This window comes from Bos indicus x Bos taurus, chromosome 21, assembly GCF_003369695.1.
Source record: "Bos indicus x Bos taurus breed Angus x Brahman F1 hybrid chromosome 21, Bos_hybrid_MaternalHap_v2.0, whole genome shotgun sequence".
Taxonomy (NCBI): Eukaryota; Metazoa; Chordata; class Mammalia; order Artiodactyla; family Bovidae; genus Bos; species Bos indicus x Bos taurus.
In genome coordinates this window covers 32,169,608-32,196,489 of record NC_040096.1, presented here as the reverse complement: position 1 = coordinate 32,196,489, position 26,882 = coordinate 32,169,608, and the positions used below count along the sequence as shown (strand labels likewise).

The 26,882-nt window shown below is 52.8% G+C and overlaps 1 protein-coding gene across 3 annotated transcripts in view; it reads right to left on the bottom strand.

Moving 5' to 3' along the window:
- Window positions 1-26,339, bottom strand: part of PSTPIP1 (proline-serine-threonine phosphatase interacting protein 1) — a 44,391-nt gene extending 18,052 nt beyond the window's left edge. The window contains exons 1-3 of one of the 3 annotated variants that reach the window (XM_027521528.1): window positions 25,806-26,339; window positions 1,458-1,558; window positions 1,050-1,124 (exon numbers count right to left, since the gene is read on the bottom strand). In XM_027521528.1, the coding sequence (XP_027377329.1) occupies window positions 1,050-1,124; window positions 1,458-1,558; window positions 25,806-25,841 (212 nt within the window). In that variant the 5' untranslated portion in view covers window positions 25,842-26,339. Of the gene's footprint in view, window positions 1-1,049; window positions 1,125-1,457; window positions 1,559-7,265; window positions 7,366-25,805 lie in introns of those variants that run through there. The other 2 variants (XM_027521530.1, XM_027521531.1) reach the window with 2 other exon arrangements.
- Window positions 26,340-26,882: the final 543 nt, after the last annotated feature.

Sequence of the window (26,882 nt, the reverse complement as noted above, 5' to 3'; positions counted from 1 at the left end):
TGGTCCAAGGCAGGACCCTTGGGCATTGAGCATCCATGTCTCCTGGCTCTTCAACCTTCCTCTAGCCCTCCCTGAGTCTTCTCTGGCTCCAGGTTCCTGGTTAGAAGAAGGGTCGCCTATGTCTTTAGGAGACCTGGAGAGTGTTGTTTATTCATCTCAAATGAGGCGACCGGGTTCCAGGCTTTGCAGCTGACAGGCTCTGGGGCCACTTTCCTTGAGCAGAGCCAGACCCCCATGGGGAACGGGGGCAGGGGTGTGGGCAGGGCTTGCTATGGCAACCGCAGGCTGGGTCGGGTCTCTGGGCTCCCGGGGAGGAGGAAGAGGATTCAGTCGAGCCCTTCCAGGACTTGGAGTCCTCTCCGCCCCTCGGCCTGACTCAGCCCTTACCCAGCAGGGAGAGTCCACCCTTCCTCACCACTGCTAGAACGTTCTCCTTAGCTGCCCTCAAATTGAAACTCTCTCCGCACCTGCGTCCCTCTCACAGTCTGCATGCAGAGGTGCTGGCCCAGGGGCTTCCCAGCAGCAACTGCCCTCCCAGCCAGGCTTGGGCAGCCTCTAAGGAAGGCTGCACTGTCATCCCCTCACTGAGGAGGAAACGGAAACCCCAAGTGTCAGTGACCAGCCCCCCCACCCCCCACCGCTTCAAGGTCACATGGCCAACGGGTGAGGAGCAGGCACCCCCACCTCTGGGCCACACGTCCCTCCTGGAAGCTCGAGCTGACCCAATGCTGCAGGGGGCGCGGCAGCCAGTGGGGTCCTGTCACCCCTCGCCAGGGCTCTCAGGACTTGGATGGAGACCCCCAGGGAGTGTGGGCTGTGCCCCTTGCCCAGAGAGTCTCCTGGGAGCTCAGACTGTGGGCTTTTTGCCCCCACAAAGAACCTGACCTTGCCCAGAGTGCCCAGCACCCAAGAAAGCTGCCCACCAGCCACCCTGCCCCGGGAGCCACTCAGACCCTCACTGGCCCTCCCCATCCAGCCCACCCCAGGAAGCCCTGAACCCTGTCAAAAGGCCCAGAAAGTGCCTGGGGAAGCAGGCAGGGCCCCCTTACTTGATCTCCGTCTGGCCACCTGCCTTGCGGGCAATCTGCACCAGCTCCTTTCCGTACCGCTCCTCCGCCTGGGCCCTGCAACGACAGCCCCCAGGCACCGGTCTTGTCCATGGCTGCTGGCCAAAGCTCACCCTCAGACAGGCACAGCCACATGGCAGGGTCTGCCCGTGCAGGCTCTGGCCCTGCAGATGCCTCCTTGAGACGGTTAAGCCTCCAGCCCTTCTAAATAAACGTTGGCTGAATTCAAGCACATCTGATGGGACATTAGATATATTTGCCCACTTGGGGGAAGGCCCAGGCTGGGAAAAACAGGGGAATCATACTCCTGACTTCTTAGAGTAGGGGTGGCCTGCCAGCAGCCAGGCTGGCCTCGGGGCTCGGCCACCTCCCTTCCCTCCTGGCGCTCACCTCTGTCTCAGCAGCTCCTCCACATCCTTGCACATCTTCCTGCCATCCAGCAGCCGCTGCAGCAACACCTCGTAGCCCGTGTGAGCGGTGAAGTCCCTGCACTGGGACACAGGACAGAGGGGCGCGTGAGGGCCACGCTGGGGAGCCCTGTGTGTAGCCTGGCGAGGACCCCGCTGACCGCCGCCAGGACCTGGCTTCACCATCAGCCTCCATCTCCCCTATCTAAGGACAAGCTCTTGGGGTTCAGCACGTGGCCTCAAGCAGGCACACAGAGGGTCCCCCTTGTCTGTGGAGGCACCAGGTGGAGATGAGCCCTGCGGGGATCAGAGCTCACAGTCAGGACACTCTAACCTAAGGTGGCCTGGGGAAGGGCCCCCACCACAAGCCTCCATGATGACAGCCTTAGGAGGTGCCTGGCACCGTTCACCCCTGTCGCCTTCTCAAGAACCCTCTTACCTCAGGTGCCCAAGTGAGAAAACTGAGGCACAGATGGGTGAGGTGTACCCGGGGTGACCCAGCCTGAAAGCGGCAGGCCTGGCATTGAACCCAGGCTGTCTGGCTCGGGCCTACACCCTTCAGTCCTACCCTCTATAGCCTCTGCAAAGAATAGCAATTGCTGTTCCCTGACAACCCACTGTATGCTGGATGCCACGCAGGGCTCACCCTGTGGGCTCAGGGCATCCTCCTGCACCCACTGGGTGGGGTGAACGTCGAGGGTCAGGATCCGGCTCTCACAGTGCTGAGAGCAGGGCTTCTATGCCTCTCAGCCTGGCTCCCATCCATTTTTCCCCCCATCCATTCTTGAGGAAGGACCCCAACCCACCAGAGTGCTCAGCCAGGCAACTGGGGCCAGCCCCGAGAGGCAGCACCTACCTGTTTTCTTTTCCATTTCCACAGACCATCCCCCATCATGAGCCACAGAGATGGGGGAAGGGAGCCCCTGCTTCGATGCACGCTCCACAGCCCCGTCTCACAGCTTAGTGAATCAGCAGGTCTTTCCCAAGGCCACACACACTTGAGTCAAGAGCTGGCCATTGCTGCCCCATGCCTCCCCTCAAATGCTGTGTTGTGGGTGTGAGGGGAGAGGCAGGGAGAAGTCTAAATCAAGGAGAGCTTCCTGCAGGAAGAGGTATTTGAGCCCGGCTCTGGGCTTCCCAGGTGGTGCTAGTGGTAAAGAACCCGCCTGCCAGTGCAGGAGACATAAGAGACATGGGTTCAGTCCCTGGGTTGGGAAGATCCCCTGGAGGAAGAAATGGCAACCAACTCCAGTATTCTTGCCTGGAGGACCCCAGGGACAGAACCAGGGCAGGCTAGAGTCCACGGGTTTGCCAAGAGTCAGACACGACTGAAGCAACTTAGTACGCAGTGGGAAGAGAAGGTGTTGTTTTTCAAGGTCTAAGGAGAATCGGATGCAGTAGAGAAAGGCAGAGAGGCCACAAATTGTACCAGCTGGCCCCGTGCCAGGCCCAGCCCACCTTCAGTCAACTCAGAACGGTAGAATCTGCCAGCCCACAGGATGGTTAGGATCCCGAGTGCATGCCTCCTCCATAAGCAGCCCTAAAAGTTCCCAAGACTAGGCTCAGCTGCCCACAGGCTGATGAGCAGCAGGCCTGGGTCTTGGCTGGCTACTCAGGGCCCCAGGCAGAGTGGTCAGCCCCCAACGCCCACAGGCCTCTCTGCCCCAGCGTCTAGGCTGGTGTGGGTGCCCCAGGCTCCATTTCTGTAGCTTTCGTGGGCCACTTGCTACTAACCAGACAGCGGACCACAGCTTCCTGCCCCAGCCTCCCCCCTGCCCCTCCGGACCCCCAGGACAAAAGCCAGTGGCGGCCAGGGAGGAAGATGGGTCCTTGCTGCTCCTTCCCTGCCCCTGCCCTCTCCCCCTGAGGGGTCACTCTGAGCTGGACACCACAGACCACCAGAACTAGGAAGCGTCTTGTCCAGTGCCCCTCAGTCCTTGGGGAAACTGAGGCCTAGAGAAGGGGAAGATGCGCCTGAGGTCCCACAGGCAGAGCGGGATGAGGACTTGGACTTGCAGGGCCTGTTGTTACCCCGCCATGCCTCTCGGGGAGGGGAGGGCTGACCAAGCCCAGCCCCGCGGCAGACTCTCTGATCTTTCTTCCCAGCCCCTACTCCCCAGAGGAACCCCTCTGTCATTACAGAGACCCCCGAGTGGAAAGAGAAGCAAAAGCAAACCTACATTGGCCATTCTGGAGGAGGTGGCAGGCAGAGGGGCTTGCAGGCGGGGTCCTTGGAGCTCAAGTCCCCAAAGTTCTGCAGGCTCTAGAATCTGGCCCAGCCCTGACTCAGAGCAGGTGGGGCTTCGGCTGGGTGAGCCACCGTCACCAGTGAGTAGGTTGTTCCAAGGAAGTGCCAGACTCCCTGGGGGCTGTTCCCGGCTGGCCTGCACCCCCTCCGCCACCCCACCTCAGTTGCCTCCTCCGGGGCTTCTGACTCAGGGCTCAGAGTAGGGCAGAGTGGGGCTCAGGAAGCTGCTGAGGAAACGAACTAGCTAATCATTCAGTTAATCAATTAGTCCTGCAGGCTCACCGCCCTCCAGGGGCCCACCCTGGCCTTTCCTCCCGGCACCTAACTAGCTACAGCCTGTAGGTATTCTGGGTTCCCTTTCAACCCCTTGTTTACAGGCTCAGGTGGACATTTCCACAGTGTGGAAGCTACGAGACGGCAGGGGCCTCCCACCTCCTTGTGTCCCCCCGCAGCCTCCGTCACCTGAGACCTGCCTCTGGCCTTGCCCTTGGTGAAATAGTCATTTATTGAGTCCACCAGCCACACACGATACCAAGAGTATCACAGCTGTCTTCTTATTGGAAAACACCACACACCCAGGGAGTTAGGGTGGTGATGAGGAGGAAAAGAGGGTAAGTGACTGCCCGAGTTCCCTCAGCTGGTGAAGATCAGAATCTAGGATATGAACGCAGGTCAGCTTGTCCCCGGGCTTCCCAGCTGGCACTAGTGGTAAAGAAGCCACCTGCCAACGCAGGAGACGTGAGAGGCGCAGGTTCGATCGTTGGGTTGGGAAGATCCCCTGGAGGAGGGCATGGCTCCTCCCTCCAGTGTTCTTGCCTGGAGACTCCCATGGACAGAGGAGCCTAGCGGGCTGACAGTCCATGGGGTCTCAAAGAGCTGGACACGACTGAAGTGACTGAGCACACATGCAGTTTGTCCCCAAAGCTACATCAGACATTCAGTCCAGTTCAGACATTGGTAGTCCAGCAACTCTGTTACATTTTGAAACATCAAAAAAAAAAAAAAAAACCCTCTTTTGAAGATGATTACTCAGACTCCCTCTGCCTCAAACCAAAGCCGTGTTTCCGTCTGTCATTCAGTTACCATGGATTCTTAGAGGCCAGCTCCGTGCCCGGGCTGGGTCAGAGGAACGCTGCCCTGGAGAAGGGCCGGCTGGCTCTGCAGATGTGAGCGGACAGCCAGCAAACGGCCAGAGGCCCCACCCTCGCCATGTGGCACCTGGGGTGATCCACCCCAGGGCGGGGTGCCAGGTGTCAGGCAGATGCAGGTCCCTCCTGGGGAGACCTCCCCCAAGCCGGATGTGGGACCCCAGGCCTTGCCATCCACTCTGTGTGGCCATTCTTGGCCTCCCTTGCCCCACACTGGTCAGATCAGGGCTACAGGAGAAGGTGTTCCAGGCTGCTCCGGCCAGAAGCGTATTCCTGCCTCCACCTGAAAGGGGCATGCGAGAAGCCTACGAGCTCGGGGCTCTGGTCTCTGCTCAGGGATGGCCCACCTGCTCCCTTGGCTGGATGGCCCTGGATGTGTCACAGTCCAGGCCGGCAAGCCGGCCCCAGCCCTGCCATGCCCCCACTGCGCAAGTACAGAGGGAGCTTTGTGCCCATTGCCACTTCCTCCTTGTCACACCCATGCCATTCTTGGTGGCTGCATTGGCTGGGCCACAGAGACCAGAGCCCCAAGCAAGCCACTTCCCTTCTCAGGACCAGGTTTCCTCATCTAGGAAATGCCTGGGGAGGACAACCTCTCCTGGCCCCAGACAGCCCACCCCATGTGGGCACAGCCCCCTGGGGGCAGACTGGCTGCCAAGTTTAGGGATGGGGCCCAGACCTGGCCCGAGAGACTGGACAGAGTTTAGCAGACCATTTATGGGTTCACACCCCACCCTGTGGTCCTGGGCGCTCTCAGCTTCCACTTCCCTCCCTGTAACAAGAGGCCTAATGGTTCCCTCCACCTACAGTTGATCTAAGAAGCCGGTGAAACAATGTACACAGATGAGATGAGGAAACACAAGGTCAGAGGTTGCCCTGAGCTGGCGACGGGGCTGAGGATTATTACCCCTATTTTACAGATGACAAAAACGGAACCCAGAGAGGTTAGCTACCTGCTCAGAAGTCGGTGGGAAACAGCCAGGTTTTGAGCCCTGCTCTCCCAAGCCAGAACTTAGCGCATCCCCCACCTCTCTGCAAAGCCCTGAACTCAGTAGCTGTTCAGCAAGAGCAGCTCCCCATGCCTTGCCGTGGCCCCCCCTGGCTCTCACCAGCCCCTTCTGGCTGGCTCTCACCGGACGGAACCCAGCTGCTCAAGGCTGGAAAACACCGAGTTATCCTCCTACTGAGTTATACACCCTTCCCCACCAGAGGGTCCATTTAAAAGGCTGCAGAAGCTTTTTCAAATGTTCCCTTACATGAAATTCCAGAATATAAAGTATCTCAGAGGACAGCTAAGCCTCTCACCTTAGAGGGAGAGGCCTGGGATTTGGTCACAAGTCTGATCTGCCAGGAAGAAGCTGGGTACTCTTGGTGAAGCCCTTGTCCTTTCTGGGGCCGCCTGACTGTGTTATGGGTTTGGGGAGAGGAGGTGACCTTCAACTGTTCTTTCAGCCTGGAGGCTGCTGTGTGTCTGTTGGCTTTTGGAAACCATGGCAACCATAACTGCATCTTACCTGGAGATGTCTGAAGTCAGGGGTGGGCTGAAGCTGCCCAAGGGGAGTCTGAGGGAGTGTGAGGCCTGGAAGGGAGCGGTTGGGGGCTGACACCCATACATCTCCTGGGAACCAAGTGGAGGCTGGGAAGGTGGCTGGGAAGAGCTGCCTGTAAGTCTTGGCTGGTGAGAAATGCCTGGCAGCCAAGAAGGAGCCCTCGAAAAAAGCTGCATGGAGTAGATGATGGGGTGCAGCTGGGAGGGATCAGACATGGACAGCTGCAGGGAAGAGAGTGGGACAGCCAGGGGACAAGGTCCCCAAAGGACCTGCAAAAGTAGCCAGGAGAGGAAGAGCTGACCTGTGGGCATCAGTCACCTGCTGCACCAGCAGCAACTGCACCAGGAAAATAAGACCCTTCATCCCTTTAGGCCTTCCAACCCCACACCCGCGCCGGCTGTAGAGACGCTAGAAGCAGTAAGCAGTGGGGGTGACAGAGACCGACCCTGTGCTCTGCGCGCATCATAGGCTTCCAATCACAGGCAAAGTCGGGGAGACTGGGGAGCTTTCAGGTGAACAGGAAAGTGAGATCTGGATACGAGGTTGAACTGGAGGGAGTTAGACCTGAAAAGGACTGGACACGCTCTATCACACGCCCAGGGGTGAGGAAGGGAGAGCTACCACTACCGCTTTGGAAGGCGGAAGGAAAAAATTCAAGCTTCCTGCTTGTGCCTTACCAAATTCAGAGACTGTTTCATAAAATGCTTACCATTCTTCTCAGAAACCTTTCTAATGACTGACATGCTCTTGGGTTGCTAGGCTCTTTATATATTTAATCTAACTTTTTTTTTTTAAATCACCTTTTACTGGTGGGAGAAGAGACAGAGCAGGGAGACTGGACTCACCGCTTTCATCTCAGGAAGCTCCAGAAGCCAAGGACAGCAATTCTGAATACGGTTATAGGCTGCACGGTACTCGGGCGACCTCACCTTCTAATTTCACCACAATTTAACAGAAAGGATTTCTGTGGCCAGCGCCTACCGTGGCTAGCTTACTAGCTACCAGTCCACTGTTGCTTGTCTGCTGTGCGCAGAGAAGCAAAACCACTGGGATTGTCAGAACACCTGAGGAAGTGAGTACTGAACTCTGGAGAAGGCAGAGCGTGGGGCGGTTTGCCTCCTGGGTCCCAGTGCCCACGTCTGTACAGCAATGCTCAGCAAATAGACTGGACAAAGGCTGCGAACATAGGGAGGCGCTCATGTGGACGTGCCTTCATGACAGCTGGCTCCTGAGCCGCCCCGAGTAGAAGACCAGACCATTTGTTTGCAGTTCAATGACTAGTTACCCAGCACCTTAATTAAGCCAGACAGACCCGTCCCCTCTACTTCATACAACATGTTACTACCCCATTGTACAGATAAAGAAACTGAGTCTCAGAGAAGATAAGTCAATGAATAGCAGCCAGGATTTTTCCACTGCCCCACAGCTAGTACCCTACAGTAGGTCTCGTCTCTACCATTATTGATTGCTAAACTGAGAGACGGCAAAGAACAGATACTCAGGTATTGCTTGGATGAATGGGTGGATGGATGGATGAATGGGTGGATAGATGGATGGATGGATGAACTGATGAACCAGAGACTTCAGTGAGCAAGCTGGATGTTTACCCAGAGAATCCCAGGAGGAGAGCTGGGTACAGAGGGCTGGGTACCAGGCCTCAGCCCTTGAGGAGCTAGTAAGGAATGTGATCATTTGTAGGCCTTTGTAGGGCCTTCAGGAGTAGGCAATGGCACCCCACTCCAGTACTCCTGCCTGGAAAATCCCATGGATGGAGGAGCCTGGTAGGCTGCAGTCCATGGGGTCTCTAAGAGTTGGACACGACTGAGTGACTTCACTTTCACTTTTCACTTTCATGCACTGGAGAAGGAAATGGCACCCCACTCCAGTGTTCTTGCCTGGAGAATCCCAGGGACGGGGGAGCCTGGTGGGCTGCCGTCTATGGGGTCGCACAGAATCGGACACAACTGAAGCAACTTAGCAGCAGTGGAGCCTTCAGCGAAAGAGGGAGCATCTGTGTTTGGTGTCCCCAGAGCCTCAGCCAGGACTCACAGGGAAGTAGACAGGGAGGCCAACTCCAGATCGGTACAAAGAAGGACTTTCCAAGAGCCCATGTAGCCCCAAATATGGAGCACAGGTAAGTCGCTTTGCTGGGTTGAGAGTGCCCCGTAGCTAGGATCTGGTAAGCAGGTTAGGGATTCTGCAGAGAGGATTCAAGCCTCAGATGATGTGTCCTACTAGGTGTTCTGAGTCTGGATGTCCCCTGACTTAAAGACTGGAGGGGTCCATCTGTAAGCAGGCAAATGTGGGGTGACTTATGGCTTTTCTAAGATGGCTCAGGATAGGTGTCAAAGGGAGAGAGCCAAGAAAGCAGTAGACTCTTAAGGAACAAAGCACATTGAACGTGGTTAAATGAGCTAATCTGGGGCTTGGGATTAGAAATGAGTTTCCAGAGGGCTCTAGATCTCCACTGAGCCCTGGGCTGAGGCCTCTTCACCCAAGCAGCCCCGTTGCATGGTCCCTGAGATGTCCAGGCCCTTGACCTGGGGCCCAGCTGGGCCACAAGCTTTGGGGAACCCGGAGACCTGGGGTTGTTTCCTGCAGCCTTGGGTGAGGGGGAGAGTGGAGCTGTTAGAGGCCTGTGAATGTTCAGGGGCTCCTAGGAATCCCACATTGCAGAGTTTGGAGGCCGGGGAATAGCACAAGTACCAGAAAGGGACCTCCTGTGCCAACCTGGGGCCTCATCTCAGTAACACAGACCCTGGGAGGATTTGAGGATGAGAGAGGTTATATAACTTGTCCCGACTTCAACACCAATTGTGTGGGCGTGCTGGCTTCCTACTTTGTGACTTTGTTGTTTCAAGTAGGCCTCCTCCAACATCAGGAAGGAAGGGCCTCCTCTACGCGCTCCCCTTCCCCCATCCTGTGAAGCACTGCTCACTTCCCCTCCATTCTTAAAGGCCCAGCTCAATCCCCCACGTCTTCCTCCTGCGTTAAGAAACCAAAATGGGCAGAAGTTAGCACAAGGGACAGGGCAGGAAGGGAACACAAGTCTGGGCAGAGGCCTGGAGGTGGCATTGAGCCCCTTGGGTTCAGGAGACTGGAAGCCTGATGCTCAGAGCTGTGAGCAGCGAGGGGGCTGAAGGGCCAGGACAGGTGTCTGAAGAGGTGGCCTGAGACCAGCTCGGGGAGAGCCCCGAGTCAGGCAGAGCCAGCGGTGGGACCCTCCCAGAAAGTAACGGGAACCAGGGCCAAGTTCCCAGGTCAGGAGTAGGGAGCAGGGCGGGTGGCATGTGGAGCGGTAGAAGCCCATGCCCTCTATGCCTCTAATTCTCAGAGAAGCCTGCAGTGTCAGGGCTGTACCCTGATTGCCCCACGTCACAGGTGACAACTGAGGCTCAGCAGCCGCCTACAGTGCAGGAGCCGTGGGTTCGATCCCTGGGTCCGGAAGATCCCCCAGAGGAGGGCATGCCAACCCACTCCTGCATTCTTGCCTGGAGAATCCCCATGGGCAGAGGAGCCTGGTGGGCTACAGTCCATGGGGTTGCAGAGAGTCAGACACGACTGAAGTGACTGAGCACACACGGACGCACGGAAGATGAGTGGCTGGCCCCGGTCACACAGCTCCTCTGTAGGTGGGCAGGAGGCAGGTGTCAGGCCAGGGCTGAGGGTAGGTGGGGAAGGTGGATGGAGGTTACTGAGCCACCACAAACACTAAGCCCCAGAGGAGACACTGACCCATAAGCAAGGACAGGCAGTGACCACACCCTGTGCAGAGCCAGCCCCATGGCTCCTTGCTGCACAGGCTCCAGCTTGTGAGTGACCAGCCAGGAACTGGGGGCCAGCACCAATAGCCAAGGCTGTGTTTCTACTTGTCCCTTTCCCCAAGCATCACCCCTTCCACACCACATATACCTGCCATGGCCCATGGGTGCACCCCCTTATCAAGAAGAAGTTCAGGCAGGGGGTGTGGAAAGAGTCCAGGTACCGGGTTCTGGTCCTGGCCAAGCCCATGCTTACAGACAATGTGAACTTGGGCAAGTTACTTAACCTCCCGTGCACAGATTCCCTCCTCTATAAAATGACTGTGAACACACTGCCCTCCTCCCAGGGGCCCTGAGGACTAAATGAAATAATATACGTAGGAGCCCAACAAAGGTCATCCTGAGACTTAATGAGCTCCTGGAAAAGGGTGGCCATGGTGATCAGTATATATTAAGTGAAAGTAAACCAAGAAAGGAAATAAAAGAGGAGAGCTGGGTTTGAGTCCTAGCTGTGACACTTATCTCGACTGGTTGCTTCCTGTCTCTCAGCCTCAGGTTTTTCATCTGTAAAGCGGAATGAACACTTGGACTCCGATGCTCACGGGGCCAAGGCGGGGTGTCTTGCTTGGTGGTATAAACTGCTGCAGGGTGAGAACTGGCAGATTCTTCTGGGTTCAAGACTTCCTCAAGACAGAGGTGGGCCCACTCCTCACACCTCTCCCCAAAGGCAGGAAGAGACCCCTGGCAGCCCCTGCAGAAGGCCCCTCAGCCTCCTCTGCTGCCCTTGGCAGGTTCTGGACCTCAGAGCTGACCCTTGGGCTCTGGTTGCAACACCCTCCAAGCCCAGGGGCTTTCTGGGTCTCCTGTACCTGCTGGGGGTCTGCACGTGGGGCTCCTGCCTTTATTAGGTCATTAACATTCATTTGACCACATCTGTCTTTTAACCACAGTGATAGATTTAATACAGACAAGGAGCCAGAAACTGAGAGGGTGGAGGGACTCAACCATGAGGGCAATGGAGTCCAAGCAGCCCGCTCAGTGCTAAAGGCAGTGTGAGAGACAAAGATGGCACCTGCCACCGTCTTCGGGTTCTGCATTAGAGACTGGGAATTGCTTTAGCCTGGCCAGCACAGCCAGTGGGTATCAGGCGTAGAGCAGCACTGAGGGAAAGCAGATCTTTAAGTGGAGCAAGATGCCGCCTCTGGGGGCCTGGGGCTCTGGGGCTGCCTGAGGCAAGCCTGTCCTCTCTGGGACCGTCGCTGCTTAACGTTCCCTCCCAGCATCACTTGCACCCACACGTTGTTGGTGTGTGTTTAGTCGCTCAGTCATGTTCGACTCTTCGCGACCCCATGGACGGGAGCCCACCAGGTGTCTCTGTCCATGAGATTCTCCAGGCAAGAATACCAGAGTAGGTTGCCATTTCCTCCTCCAAGGGATCTTCCTGACCCAGGGATCGATCCTCTGTCTCCTGTGTCTCCTGCATTGCACCAAACATGTTGGTAGGACTCAAACCAAGGCCACTGGGTCCTGGAGTGCAAACTCCTCCCCTCGCTGAACCTGCAGCTCTTCTAGGCTTAGGGGTGGTCTGCATCTGAAAATAAAATTCCAGCAATGGCTCGGCAGCTCCTGCCCTGCCCTGAGGCCTAGTTTTATCTGCTGGTTTTCCCCTGACCCTGGAATCAGCCACACTGTTCCTTTGGCTCCAGCATCAATTTGCATCCTCATCTGGGTCAGAGTGAGAACAAGTGCAGACGCCAGCTCAGCACCTACTGTGCTGCCTTCCAGTAGCGCAGATCCTCGTGCTGTGCAGACCTTCATGCCCCACAAGTGCAGTTTTCATGACAGCTCCACGGACACTGATCCAGACGTCTCTGTTGATCCCCTGCCTACCACCTCACCCTGTTTGCGTGGACTGACCCCAGCTGACCTTCCTACCACCTGCAGTCTGGGGTTCCCAGGCCTGGGAGAGTGGTCTCAGAGCTGGTCCAAACGAAGGGGAAACATTCAAGAGGTGACAAAGAAGGGGACTTCTTTTGCTTCAGTGGCTGCCAGTTGGGAAGTTGAGGATCAGAAATCCTGATTTTCAAAGGCCTCTCGGGTCTAAGCAGGCCAAGGCCAAGGTGGACATCAGTTCCCTCAAGGCTTTCTCATGGTCCACTGAAGAAGTAGGTAACCCCAGCCTATGGGACAATTGTGCTTGAAGAATGAAAGCTGGTGGGGACTCAAGGAAGCTCAGAAGTCATGGGCCTTCCCAGGGGCCAAAGGTGGGGCAACTCTAAGGAGGAGCCCACCATCCCAAGGGGATTCTCTCAAAGGATGGTGTCTCTCCACGTATGTCCAGGCTTGGGAGAGTTAGAGGGGGGTTGTCATAGACTGGTGGCAACCTTATGTGCGCGTGCTAAGTCACTTCAGTCATGCCCAGCTCTTTGCAACCCCATGGACCGTAGCCTGCCAGGGCTCTTCTGTCCATGGGGATTCTTCAGGCAAGTACACTATACTGGGTTGCCATGCTCTCCTCCAAGCGATCTTCCTGACCCAGGTATTGAACTCCAGTCTCTCAAGTCCCTTGTGTCTCCTGCAATGGCAGGCAGGTTCTTTACCACTAGCACCACCTCAGAAATGTTCAAACTTCAGTTTCTTCGCCCATAAAAACACCTCAAGTGTAGAGAAAAAGGAACCCTCCAACACTGTTGGTGGGACTGTAAACTGGTACAGCTACTATGCAGAACAGTACGGAGGGTCCTTAACAAACTAAAAATAGAGCTACCATATGATCCTGCAATCCCATTCCTGGGTATATATGCAGAGAAAAGCATCATTCAAAAATATTCTTTCATCCCATTGTTCATTCCTATACTGTTCACAATAGCCAAGACATGGAAGCAACCTAAATGTTCATCAACAGATGAATGGATGAAGAAGATGTGGTACATATATTCAGAGAAATACTATTCAGCTGTAAAAATGAAATCATACCATTTGTAGCAACACAGATGGACCTAGAGATTATCATACTAAGTGAAATAAGCCAAACAGAGAAAGACAAATATCGTATGACATCACTGAAATGTGGAATCTAAAAAAAAAAAATGAACTTATTTATAAAACAGAACTAGATCCAGAGGCAGGAAACAAACTATGGTTACCTAAGGGGAAAAGCAGGGAGGGATACGCTAGGAGTTTGGGATTAGCAGATACCTGTGGCAGTGGCACCCCACTCCAGTACTCCTGCCTGGAAAATCCCATGGATGGAGGAGCCTGGTAGGCTGCAGTCCATGGGGTTGCTAAGAGTCGGACACGACTCAGCGACTTCACTTTCACTTTTCACTTTCATCCACTGGAGAAGGAAATGGCAACCCACTCCAGCGTTTTTGCCTGGAGAATCCCAAGGACGGGGGAGCCTAGTGGGCTGCCGTCTATGGGGTCACACGGAGTCGGACACGACTGAAGTGACTTAGCAGCAGCAGTGTGCTCTGCTAAGTCACTCAGTCATGTCTGACTCTTTGTGACCCCATGGACCATAGCCCCCCAGGCTCCTCTGTCCGTGGGATTCTTCAGGCAAGAATATTGGAGTGGGTTGCCATGCCCTCCTCTAGGGGATCTTCCTGACCCAGAGATCAAACCTGTGTCTCTTGTGTCTCCTGCATTGGCAGAGGGGGCTCTTTACCATGAGGCTTTCCCAGGCCACCTGGGAAGCCCCAGTGATCCTGATGAACCTATTTACAGGGCAGGAATAGAGACACAGATTTATACTAGAATTCTGGAGTGGGTAGCCTATCTCTTCTCCAGGGAATCTTTCTGACCCAGGAATCTAACTGGGATCTCCTGCATTGCAGGTGGATTCTTTACTAGCTGAGCTACCAGGGAAGCTGCAAAAGAGAAACTGTTAGTGGGTCAGTTGTGTCCAACTCTTCATGGCCCCATGGATTGTAGCCTGCCAGGCTCCTCTGTCCATGGGATTCTCTAGGCAGAATACTGGAGTTGGTTGCCATGCCCTCCTCCAGGGGCTCTTCCAGACCTAGGGACCGAACCTAGGTCTCCCACTTTGTAGGTAGATTCTTTACCATCTTAGCCACCAGGGATACTACTATATATAAAATAGATAACCAACCAGGGGCTACTGTATATCACAGGGAACGACACTCAATATTTTATATAATCTTAAGGGAAAAGAATCTGAAAAGAATGTATATATATACATATATAAAATATGTATAACTGAACCACTTTTTTGTATACTTTAAAGCAACATTGTAAATCAACTGTATTTTTTTAATTAAAAATTAAAAAAACACCTTAATGCAGGACCTTAATAGCCAACAACATTAAAAAAAAGAACAAAGTTGGAAGACTCACACTTTCTAATTTCAAAACTCACTACAAAGCTATCGGAATTAGAATAGTGTGGTTTTGTCGTAAGGACAGACTTACAGACCAATGGAATGAAATAGAAAGCTAGAGATAAGCACTCACATATACGGTCAACTGAGTTTCAACAAGGATAAGACCATTCAACGTGGAAAAGACCATCCTTTCAACCAAAGGTGATGGGGAAATGGATATTCACGTGCAAAGGCATGAAGTTGGACACTTACTTAACACCATATACAAAAACTAACTTAAAATGGATAAACGACCTAAATGTAAGAGCTAAAACTATAAAACTCTGAACAGAAAATAGGGGGAAAGTTTCAAGACATTGAATTTAACAATGATTTCTTGCATATGATACCAAAAGAACAGTCCATAAAAGAAAAAATAAATAAGACTTTATCAAAACAAAAAACTTTTTTTCGTTAAAAGACAGTATCAAGAGAGTGAAAAGACAATCCACAAATTAGGAGAAAATATTTGCAAATCATACTTAATTACTATCCAGACTATATAAAGAACTTTAAAAACTGAACCACAAAAAGATAACCCAATTCAAAAGCAGGCAAAGGACTTGAATAGACATTTCTCTAAGGAAGATAAACAAACTGTCAATAAATGTGTAAAAATATGCTCAACATCACTAGTCACTGGGAAATAGGAATCAAAACACCAGTGAGGGACTTCTCTACCTGACCCGTGGTTAAGGGTCTACACTTCCACTGCAGCAGGCCCAGGTTTGATCCCTGGTCAGGCAACTAAGATCACACATGTCGCAAAGATAGGCAAATAAATAAATAAAAAGAGCCAAAGTTAAAAAACAAAAAAATGAAATACCACTTCATGCCTACTACGATGCCTATGATTGGGGAAAAGACACAGGAAATAACAAGCCCTGGTGAAGATGAAGAGAAATTGGAACCCTTGTGCATTGTTGATGGAATGTAAATGGAGCAGCTTCTGGGGAAAATATTGATAGCTTAGCAGTTACTCAGCATGTTAAACACAGGATTACTTATGATCCAGCAACTCCATTCCTAGTTTTATACCCCAAAGAACTGAAAGCAGAAATTCAAACCAGTATTCAGTTCAGTTGCTCAGTCACGTCCAACTCTGTGACCCCGTGAACCGCAGCATGCCAGGCCTTCCTGTCCATCACCAACTTCCGGAGTCCACTCAAACCCATGTCCATTGAGTCAGTGATGCCATCCAACCATCTTATCCTCTGTCATCCCCTTCTCCTCCTGCCCTCAGTCTTTTCCAGCATCAGGGTCTTTTCAGATGAGTCAGCTCTTCACATCAGGTAGCCAAAGTACTGGAGTTTCAGCTTTAGCATCAGTCCTTCCAAAGAACACCCAGGACTGATCTCCTTTAGGATGGACTGGTTGGATCTCCTTGCAGTCCAAGGGACTCTCAAGAGTCTTCTCCAACACCACAGTTCAAAAGCATCAATTCTTAGGTGCTCAGCTTTCTTCACAGTCCAACTCTCACATCCATACATGACCACTGGAAAAACCATAGCCTTGACCAGATGGACCTTTGTTGACAAAGTAATGTTTCTGCTTTTTAATATGCTGTCTAGGTTGGTCATAACTTTCCTTCCAAGGAGTAAGTGTCTTTTAATTTCATGTCTGCAGTCACCATCTGCAGTGATTTTGGAGCCCAGAAAAATAAAAGTCAGCCACTGTTTCCACTGTTTCCCCATCTATTTGCCATGAAGTGATTAGTACATCCATGTTCATAGCGACATTTTTCATAATATATGAAATGAGCTAAAAATCCAAGTGCCCAATAACAGATGAACAGATAAACAAAATGAGGTATACACGTAGCATGGAATATTTTTCAGCCATTAAAAGGAATGAAGTTCTGATACATGCTAAAACATGGATGACCCTTAAAGACGCTATGCTAAGTGAAGCAGGACAAATACTCCTGATTCTACTTATACGTGGTCCCTAGCATGGCAAGTTCATAGAGACAGAAAGTAGAGTAGGAGATGAGAGGAGCAAGATAAGGAGTTATTATTTAAGGGGTATAGAATTTCTGTTTGAAATGATGAAAAAGTTTTGGAATTAGTAGTGATGGTTGGTAGAACATTATGAGAGTACAGATGCCACTTAATTGCACACTTAAAAATGATTAAAATGGTAAATTATCTGTTATGTATATTGACATTGGCCACAAAAAAGTAATTGTATAAGGTTAAAAAAAAAACCCCTCTATCCTCTACTAATTCACAAGTGAGTCAAATGAGGTCACATAAATGGTAAATGCCAGATATATGCTCATTGTCAGCAATGGCCATGTAGCAGAAAAACCACAGTTCTCAACACCAATGGAGAACTTTGAAAACTACTGCTCCTCCGCCCTGAAATTTGTATGTAATTGACCTGGAGCTGCGACTGGGCATTGGGGTTTGTGACCCCTGTCACATTTCTGATCTTATCTCCAACCACTCTTCACCTCCATCACTCTGCCCCAGCAGCATAGGCCTCCTTGTCCCCTGAATAGGTCAAGCACCCTCCTGACTCAGCCCATCACCCCTTCTTTTTCTCTCCAGTATGGCTTAGCTTCTGCTTTTCTATTTCCGCAGTTGGGAACCCTGATCCCATCTGGCTGCCCCATCCCCACCCTGGCTGCTAGTCTCTGAAGCAGCAGCAGATACTTCCTGTTGCCCAATAGTGGGTGGCCTGTCAACACCAGGGAAGGGCCTGTCACTCACTGGCCTGCTTCTGTTATCCATTGCTCAGGGTGTCAGGTCTCAGCAAACCACCACACACTCTTGCTAATGTCAAGGGCGCTCTGACCTGACCAGGGAAGGTAGCAGCCAAGCCTAGCCCAGCAGCCCCAACATCCATCTGGGTGGCACCCCCAGGCCCACATCCCCTCTATAAGCCATGGTTTTCTCTCTATAAAGCAGGAATAAGAATACCAGCCTCATGGGGCTATTGCATCTTGTTACCTGAAGCCACAGGAATGACTGTCAAATGGTGGAATTTAGTATCCAGTGGTGAACAGAGTTGGGGAGGCATCCTGAGATTAGGAAGACCTACATATGAGGCTCACGCTGTAGGTGCCTATCCAGTTAAAAGTCAGAATCCCTTGGGATCTCTTCCTGATCTACTAGCTCCCAATGCTGAGCAGCAGCACGTGGTCCCCTGAGGACTGTGCTTAGTGTCTCCATCCTCAAAGCCTTTATCTCAGTTGAGAATCACTCTAATATCCTACAGATGAGGAAACTGAAGTTCAGAAAGGAGAAAGGATTCTCCAAGTTCCCCCTCAGCAAGTGAGGGGGGAAGCTTCAAAGAGGCCTGTCCCCATTCTGAGCCTGGAGCACAGAGAGTGACTAAGCCCGCGAGGGGGGGGAGCCTTCCGGAGCTAGTCCAGCAGGATGCCCTAGCTAGCGTGGGCAGCCCCCAGGGCACCGGGTACCACTCTCTCTTACTAGAAGTGAGGCAGTTTCGATTTCCGCAACTAGTTCCCTCCATCGTTTCGTTTGCAGCGTCAGACAGGCTCTAGCTGAGGCAGACAGGCATCCTAACCACAGCCCACAGCCTCCAAGCTTTTTTGCATGAGAGGAAACATCCGTCACTGGAGAGGGTGAAGAAAGGAAGAAAGGCTCTCTGCCTCCACTCAAGGCTGGTCAAGAGCTTTTAAAGCCCAGCCGGGGTCTTCCCTTCCTACAGTCACCCTATGCAATCCTCTGGGCCAGAAAACCCGTCTTACAAACCCACTGCACCCACTCCCCCTCCACACCTTTACCCATGCCAGGCCTTCCACCTTTGCCCTCCCACCAGCTCCCAAGTCCTCCCCCACCTTTCCAGGCCCAAGCAGGGCCCTCCCTCTCCATCCCAGGGGCTAGCAACCCTGGCTGTGTGGAGGTACTGGGAGAAGCCAGCCAAAGTCCCTGAGTTCCTGGGAACTGGACAACAAGGAGGACCTTGAGAAGCAGATCTTGTTTTCCACCAAGAATAAAATCGAAGGTGTGGCTTACGTTCTTGACCCAGGACAGAGCAGCCAGGAAACGCTACAGGGGAATACCTGCAGGCATCACAAAAGTGGGGCAAACGCGACCTTGAAGCTCTGCAGTCACCGGCTGCATCAGACGGTCGACCGCATCCTATGGAGTGGGTGTGGAAGAACCAAGTTCTTGGGTTCCTGGGGGCACACACACCACAAAGTGTGCACAGAGTATATGGAAGAGTTCACGCTACTGAACCATAAATGTCACCTAAAAACACCATCTCAGCTTGAAAACAGGAATTGCTTAGTTTTGTTTTTTAAACATTTTCCTTTTAATGGCATATGTAATCTGTGATCATTTGCGGAAAATTATGGTGAGAGAAATCACCTTACTTCCAAAACCACGGAAACCAATGTTACTGAATAGGGAGCCACCCTTTAATCCTTTAGGAATTATAATTGAACCAAGAACTCACCCGTCTCCTTGGATTTAGGGGCAGAATGCAATAGGGTCCGACAGAGCTAAGGGGTGTCCCTGCTCTGCCTGGGGTGTATGACCATGAACTTGGCACTTGACCTCCCTGTGTCTCCGTTCTGGACATGGGAGGCCATTGGCAAGTCCTTCCCTGCAAGGTGGATTTGGGGACACATGTGTCCCAGGGCCTGGTGCATAAGGGATGCCGAACAACAACCTGGAACAGCCGCCTCTCCTCTGAGAATGACGTATCTGGGACTCAGAGAAAAAAGAATTTTCACAGAACAGGACATAAACATCTTCTTTTTCATTTTTAATTGTGTAATGTAATTTTCACTGGGTAATATATTTACATGGTTCAACAATCAAACGCTATAGAAAAGTACATAGAATATTCAACGCCACCCAGCCCTGAAACCCATCAATCTTTCTTCTTTCACTTCCCCCAAAAGGCCATCACTTTAATTAGCTCTCTGTGTGTCTTTCCAGAGATTCTCATTGTTAATACAAGCCCATGCATGTGTGCTAAGTCACTTCAGTTTTGTTTGACTCTTTGCAAGCCCCTGGACTGTAGCCTGCCAGGCTCCTCTGTCCATGGGATTCTCCAGGCAGGAATACTGGAGTGGGTAGCCAATCCCTTCTCCAGGGGATCTTCCCGATTCAGGGATCGAACCCGGGTCTCCTCCATTACAGGCGAATTCTTTACCGTCTGAGCCATCAGGGAAGCCCTAGTACAAGCCTATACCAACACTCATGCTTATTTCCCCCCACTTTTCACAATGGGTTGCATACAAGACACATCACTTGGCTCTGTGCTTTTTACACAGAACACCATGCCTCAAGGAGCTCTGCAACCAGCACAGAAAGAGTCTGTTCTCATCCTTTTCAATAGCCATGGCCAGGAAGGCACAGGGAGGGCAGTAGGTGGCAGCAAAGGAAGGCCAGCCAGGGGCCCCCCTCTCCCACCTCCTGCCTCTACCATCCCCTCCTGCTCAGGAGAACCCCCTCCTCAGCCACTGGCCTCCTCGGCCTTCAAGGCCACAGGGCCCTGCCCTGCTGCAAGTCCATCCACAAAGCCTGAGTGGGCTTTGATTCCCAGCAGAGCCCCTTCCAGGCCACTCTGATCCCTCTTTCCTAGATGAAAAGTTTCCTGCCCAGCCAGAGGACTATGAGGGGTCCCCAGGTGGCTGCTAGTGCCAAATGCCAGAGAACTGGCCACACCCTCCCATCCAGGAATGTCTCCTCATGTGGGAAACTTGCAAGAAGTGGTCGTCAAGTGCAAAATCTTGATACACAAAGATCGACCCAGAATGCTAAATAGTTGGCAATAATTTCTGTTGTTTTTTAAGACAGCATATTAAAAAGCAGAGAAATAACTTTGAAGACAAAGGTCTGTATAGTCAAAGCTACAGTTTTTCCGGTGGTCATGTATAGATGTGAGAGTTGGACCATAAAGAAAGCTGAGTGCCAAAGAGTTGATGCTTTTGAACTGTGGTGTTGGAGAAGACTCTTGAGAATCCCTTGGACTGCAAGGAGATCCAACCAGTCCATCCTAAGGAAATTAGTCCTGAATATTCGTTGGAAGGACTGATGCTGAAGCGCCAGTACTTTGGCCACCTGATGTGAAGAACTGACTCACTGGAAAAGACCCTGGTGCTGGGAAAGATTGAGGGCAGGAGGAGGAAACAACAGAGGATGAGATGGTTGGCAGCATCACTGACTCAATGGACATGAGTTTGAGCAAGTTTCTGGAGTTGGCGAAGGACAGGGAAGCCTGGCATGCTGCAGTCCATGGGGTCGCAAAAAGTTGGACACCACTGAGCAACTGAACTGAACTGAATCCAAATGTCCAACAGGGGACTGTATAAATAAATCACATGTGTGTGTGCTAAGTCACTTAGTCATGTCTGACTCTTTGTGACCCTATGGACTGTAGACTCCTCTGTCCATGGGATTCACAGCATGTCCACCAAATCCACAAATTGGAGGACTGTACAGTCACTAACAATGGTGTTTTGAAGATAAGGAAATCACACCCAGGCCCACGCACGTTCAAGATAAAATTATGTCGAGAAGAGGATTGTCCCCCCACACTCTCCTCCTCAGTAGGGAACCTCAGAGTCTCAGAACCGGAGAGGGGAAGAGGCCACAGTAGCTGATCAGACAAATGGGGCCTCAGGCCTCTCCCCCAGCCCCTAGACCACGCATCCTTGGTGAGTCATTCCCCCACCGAAGGAAGTGGTGCCTCCTCTGTCCTCTGTTGCGGAGCTCAGCACCTCCTCACTTAGCGTTTCCAAATGAAGCTGGAGCCCAGCCTCAAAAGGGAGAAATGTAACCTCAAGTCAGAGGGAAAAGTTCAGGCCTGGTTTCTCGGTCCCCTTTGATGGTTTCCGCCCAAAGCCATGATGGTGGGAAGAGCAAGGCATGAGAAGGAGTATATGTGGCCATTACTTTTCCTTTTAACAACCCCGAAAAAGACAGGATGTGGGTCTTAATAAAACCTGGTCCAGAACTAGATTTTCCTTCTTAAAACAATATCCTGTGACTTCTTTGCAAAGGTGGTTGGATGTATAGGTCTGGGAGGCAATGAGAAGGCAGGAGGGAAAAGTGCAGCTCAGAGCAGTGCTCTGGGTGCTCCCTGTGCCTGGTCCATTATCAAAGAACTCTAGACTCCAGAAGAAGTCGATCCTGACTTCTGCTGCTGCTAAGTTGTTTCAGTCGTGTGCGACTCTGTGTGACCCCACAGACGGCAGCCCACTAGGCTCCCCCGTCCCTGGGATTCTCCAGGCAAGAACACTGGAGTGGGTTGCCATTTCCTTCTCCAATGCATGAAAATGAAAAGTGAAAGTGAAGTCACTCAGTTGTGCCTGATTCTTAGCGACCTCATGGACCGCAGCCTACCAGGCTCCTCCGTCCATGGGATTTTCCAGGCAAGAGTACTGGAGTGGGGTGCCATTGCCTTCTCCAGACTTCTTCTAGGGAAAGGTAATCTGACAGTCTCATTCAGCTGTTTGGATGGGGGATGAGGATCGGAGGGCCCAGCTTAGACTACCTAGTAGAGAACACTTCTCAACAAATATCTGTTGAATGTAACTAAAGCAAAATGAAGGAGAAGGTGGGTTCAGGAAGGCAGTAGGACTGTGGAGGCCCTTACTGTTCGTCCACTTATTCTATTAACATTGACCAAACACACAGCCCACTCACCAGCCCTTTGCTGAGGATACAGACAGGTGTTTCTTGCAATACACTTTGGCTGCTGCTGGGAGCAGAGCCCCTGCAAGGAAAGCTGTGTATACTGGGAAAAGGAGTGGTAATCCCGCAAATTCTCTGGGATTCTCTGCCCCTCTGCCCGGTGTTGAGTCAGGTTCCAGGAGCTCTAAGGCCCTGTCAGCTCGGGCACCTGGTACTCTTATCCTTAGCTTTCTTTCCGACAGCCCCCTGTTCTGAGGCTCAGTTACAAACTTCCTGCAAAACTGTGATCTTCTTTATCACTGTGTGTGTATTAACAGAAATCAAATGATCCTTTCCCTCCCCTGTGGCTAGCCCACCCCAGCCTCACTCCCACAGAAGCCTGCATCTGAACGTGAGGCTGCAGATAGAAGGAGGCTATAAATAAATACTGCATGGTCACGCTGACAAGATCGCAAATACAGGCCTACTGAGGGACAGGACTGGTCAACTCTACCACTTCTAACCACTGTGTCTGCTTTTTATAAGTTTTTGTCTCCTCTCTTACTATCAGGCTACCAGCTATCTGTGAAACTGTCTCTAACAGGTCAGTATCAGTTCAGTCGCTCAGTCGTGTCCGACTCCTTGCAATCCCATGGGCTGCAGCATGTCAGGCTTCCCTGCCCATCACCAACTCCCGGAGCTTACTCAAACTCATGTCCATCAAGTCAGTGATGCCATTCAATCATCTCATCCTCTGTTGTCCCTAACAGGTCTAACAGGTCAGGCCCACCAATATTTAATCAATCAGATTCCATGTAGATCCCTACTATTTGCTATATCTATAAGTCAACAAAACCACATGACCGAGCTTGTTAAAACTGTGGGTAAAATCAGAGTTCGTGGGCCCTAACTAAAAGCTATAGGGCATCTGGAATGAGTAAAGTATGCAAGCTTAATGCAAACTCGTAGAACCTCAGAAACCACTTTTGTTTCCCTGCTCACAATGAAGTGCTACCGTGAACAGGGCTGGCTCTCACCTGCGTTTCAGATGGTTGAGGCTGCCAGGTAAGGGGAGTGTTGTGGTATTAGACACGATCCTTCTAGCTCAGGGGCTTCCTTCCACTACACACCAGCCATTTACAGGCAGTGTGTTCCCAAGCTGTGGTTAACAGCATTGCCTGGGCATGGGATGGGGGAAAGCCAGGGGGAAGGGCAGGCTGAGCCCTGTCCCTAACACCTGCACAGTGGTTGGATCACTGTATCTTTTCCATTTTACTGCTTTGTCTGTAAATTGGGGTTCAGAAGACCTCTGTGGAGCCCATCTGATCTGATTTCTCTGGGAGGTAGGAAGGACTGAGTTTTTCCCTCCTTCACCAACGTGGCCCAAAGATCCAGTGATGGGCGCTGTGGCTAAAGAGGTAGTGAAGCACCTGAGTGAGAGCAGACGGTGGGGCCAACTGTCCAGGTGTCACCCAGCTGTGTGACTTTGGCAAGTGACTGAGGCTCTCTGTGCCTCGGCCTCTTCTTGTGAACAATAGGTGTCACAATAGCATCCACTTCCTGGGTTTAAATGAGTCAATAGATGCATAGTCCTGAGGACAGCACCTGACCCATCTTTAGTGCTCGGGTTAGTTGTCCTTGTGGGCTGGGCCAGGCTGAGCATCTGGGACACGTGTTAGGATTCAGAGCCCGGGGGCATCAGCCCTTCCCTCCCTGCTTTGGCCCTCCCTAGGGAAGCAGCACCTCTACCCCAGGCCCCCGGAGCCAGCAGCTGAGGAGAGGAGAACTTGTGGGTGACTCAGAGGTGGGGCGAGCACAGAGTGTGGGGGGATGCCGCACAGGAAGCCGCCGCAGGTAGAATGCTGCCGCCACACCCTGCTCCCTCCTGTACCACCTCCCCCCTTCCTGCCCAGACCCTGCCTTGGGGCTGCTCCTCGGGCCAGCTCTGTCCTAGGGAAGGTGGAACCAAAGGCTCTGGGCTGGACCAGATGTCCTGGAACTAAAATACAGGCAGGGTGTGCTTGCCCCGCCACGGGCTGCTAAATGCCTGGATTTTCAAGTGAAAGTGTGGGTCTCCCAGTCATGTCTGACTCTTTTGTGACCCTATGGGCTGTAGCCCACCAGGCTCCAATGTCCATGGGATTCTCCAGGCAAGAACACTGGAGTAGGTTGGCAATTCCTTCTCCAGGGTATCTTCCCAACCCAGGGATCAAACCCGGGTCTTCTGCATTGCAGGCAGAGTCATTACCATCTGAGCCACCAGGGAAGCCCTAACCTCTCCCCAGTTTTGCACTTCAAGTTGGAGCAATGATGTAGTGACTCACTGTCCAGTCTGTGCATCCCCTGCTGACTGCAGCCCCCCACCCCTCGCATGGGTCCCAGCTGCCAGCCTGGCGCTTGGAAGGGGCTGAGGCAGGTCTGCTTTCCTTGGCTTCTCTGGGCTGGTCCCAGCCCCTCTCTGTAGAGATGGGGAGATGGAGGCCCAGAGAGACAGCCCTCTGCCTACTGTGCAGTTAGAGCAGGCGGGAAGCGAGCCACTCAGACTCTGGCCATGGGCCCCAAGGAGAGCGTAGCCCGGAAGGGAAGGAAGACCTGGCTCGTTAGCTCTCGTCCTCCTGGCTGGAGGCCCCAGGAAAGGGCCCGGGAGGCCAGACTGTCGGCTGAGTCCAGGCCGACTGAGCAAAGAGCCAGTGTCCTCTGCGCGGCTGGAGGGGGTGCCCTCAGGACAGCCACGTTCCTCAGCTCTAACCAGAGAGGTCTCAGCTTTTCCCTGGGAGCCACTGGGAACAGTCAGCGCTTGAGAAGCAGAGCAGTAGGCTGAGAGACAGCAGGAAAAAAAGGCAGTGGGGTCCAAATGGGTCTTGCAGGCTGTGTGGCCTGGGCCCAGCAATTTCACCCCCACAAGCCAGCTGGGTACTGGAATTTCTCAAGGAAAAAACTTGATTTACACGTGCGCTGAATTTAAGAAAGCGAACAAGGAATTGCCCAGGCCTGTTGCCTCCCTGAAGGACCCCTAAAGTCTGCAAGGAAGAAGGGTGAAGAGGGGTGGGGTAAGGGCAAGAGATTGTGCTCCAGCGAGATGCAGGGGATTTTGTTACATTAGATCCCCTTGTTTAGCTCTCCCATTCAGTTAGTATGTTTGTTAATTATCTCTACTCAGAGAGGTAAAGCTCAGAGAGGTAAAATGACTTGTCCAGCCTCAAAATAGCAGAGCCAAGATCCAAATTCAAGTTTATCTGGTCCCCAGACCTGTGACCCTCCCTCCTTTACCTCACAAGTCCTCATCAAGTTCCCAGCCATATATCATATGCTCCTAAAAGGTTCCTGCTGTGGAGAGGGGGTCTTCCAGAGGAAAGATCTGCCCTGGGATCCCAGAGAATATCCATCCCTTGCTTGCTGAAGTTTGCAGAGGAATCAGTATCCCAGACTGAGGACCCCCATTGTCCACTTCCAACTCAGAAACAGCCCAGGTCACACCCCTCACCCCGTGACGATAAAGGATCAAAAATCAGCCATCATTTTTATGAGAAAACTCCCCTCTGGGAGCCACATCCCCAACCCACCACCCTGAGGAAATGTCAGCTGAGCTGGCCTCCCCAGGCACACTCCACTTGCTGAAACCCACAGCCGTCTTCACTCACCCAAAAGGCATCTTTGAACTGAAGCTGAGGCATCATCCTCAGGCAACCGCCACGGCAAAGCTTGCTCTCCTGCCACGGTCAGGGCTGAACGAGGGCCAGGAGCCAGGCGCACCGTCCCAGTCCCTGCAAGGCTGGCCCGGGGGGCCCCCTCCCCGGCCGGCGGCGCCCTCTGCAGCGCCTCCGAAGGCAGCCGTAAGCCAGAGACTGCCGGAGGGAAGAAACGGGCTCAACCTGTTTTGTTTGGGGCTAGAATCAGCGGCAAAATGAGGAAGGGCTGGTGCCCAGTGATGGGAGGAAGGGCCCCACGGTCCGGCCCGGCCCCTCGCCAGCCCCGCGGAGATGAGGACTCAGTCCAGGCTGCAGGACTGAGAGCAAGGAGGGCAGCCCCGGGTCAGCGAGGCAGTGGCCAGCGGGAGAGGCGGTCCCCGGGGCCTCCGCAGCAAGGTTTGTGCAACCTCCCCGGGGCAGGCTCCAGGGCCGGCGCCCCACAGGAAGTGGAGCCGCCCCGCCTGCCACCTGTCACCCTGCTACGCGCCTCCACTTGCCCCCTTCCGATGTTCTAGCGGGGAATGTTCTCTGAGCCACAAACTCAGCGAGCCTGAGGCCCATTACAGTTGTGGGCAAGGAGGAGGGCAGGAACCCAGGTGCTGTCACCCACCACCCCAGCCCCAGCCCGGCCCAGGTCCAGAGAGGCCAGACTCTCCACCCGTCACTGGAAAACCACTTCAGGAAGGGAGGGGCTCACCCAGACCAGAACATCATCACACCCTGCATGCACGATGCCCCAGTCCACGTCCTGCCCTTGAGGAGGTCACAGTCTGGGGGCAGACATAGCTGTGGGCTGGGGGTGGGGGGAAGGTGAGAGCACGGAGGTAGAGGGAGCAGGTAGCTAGGCCAATGGAGAACAGCCTCATGGAGCCTGCCTCTTCTCCAGGTCTCCAGATTAGACCCTCTCTGGGGCAGGAAGTCCCCTCTGAAGATGGAATCTTCAGGCAGGAAGAATGTTGTTGGACTGAGAGAGACAGAATTACAGAGGCATAAATTGGGGAGTTTGAAAAATCCAGGTGGAGGCCCCTG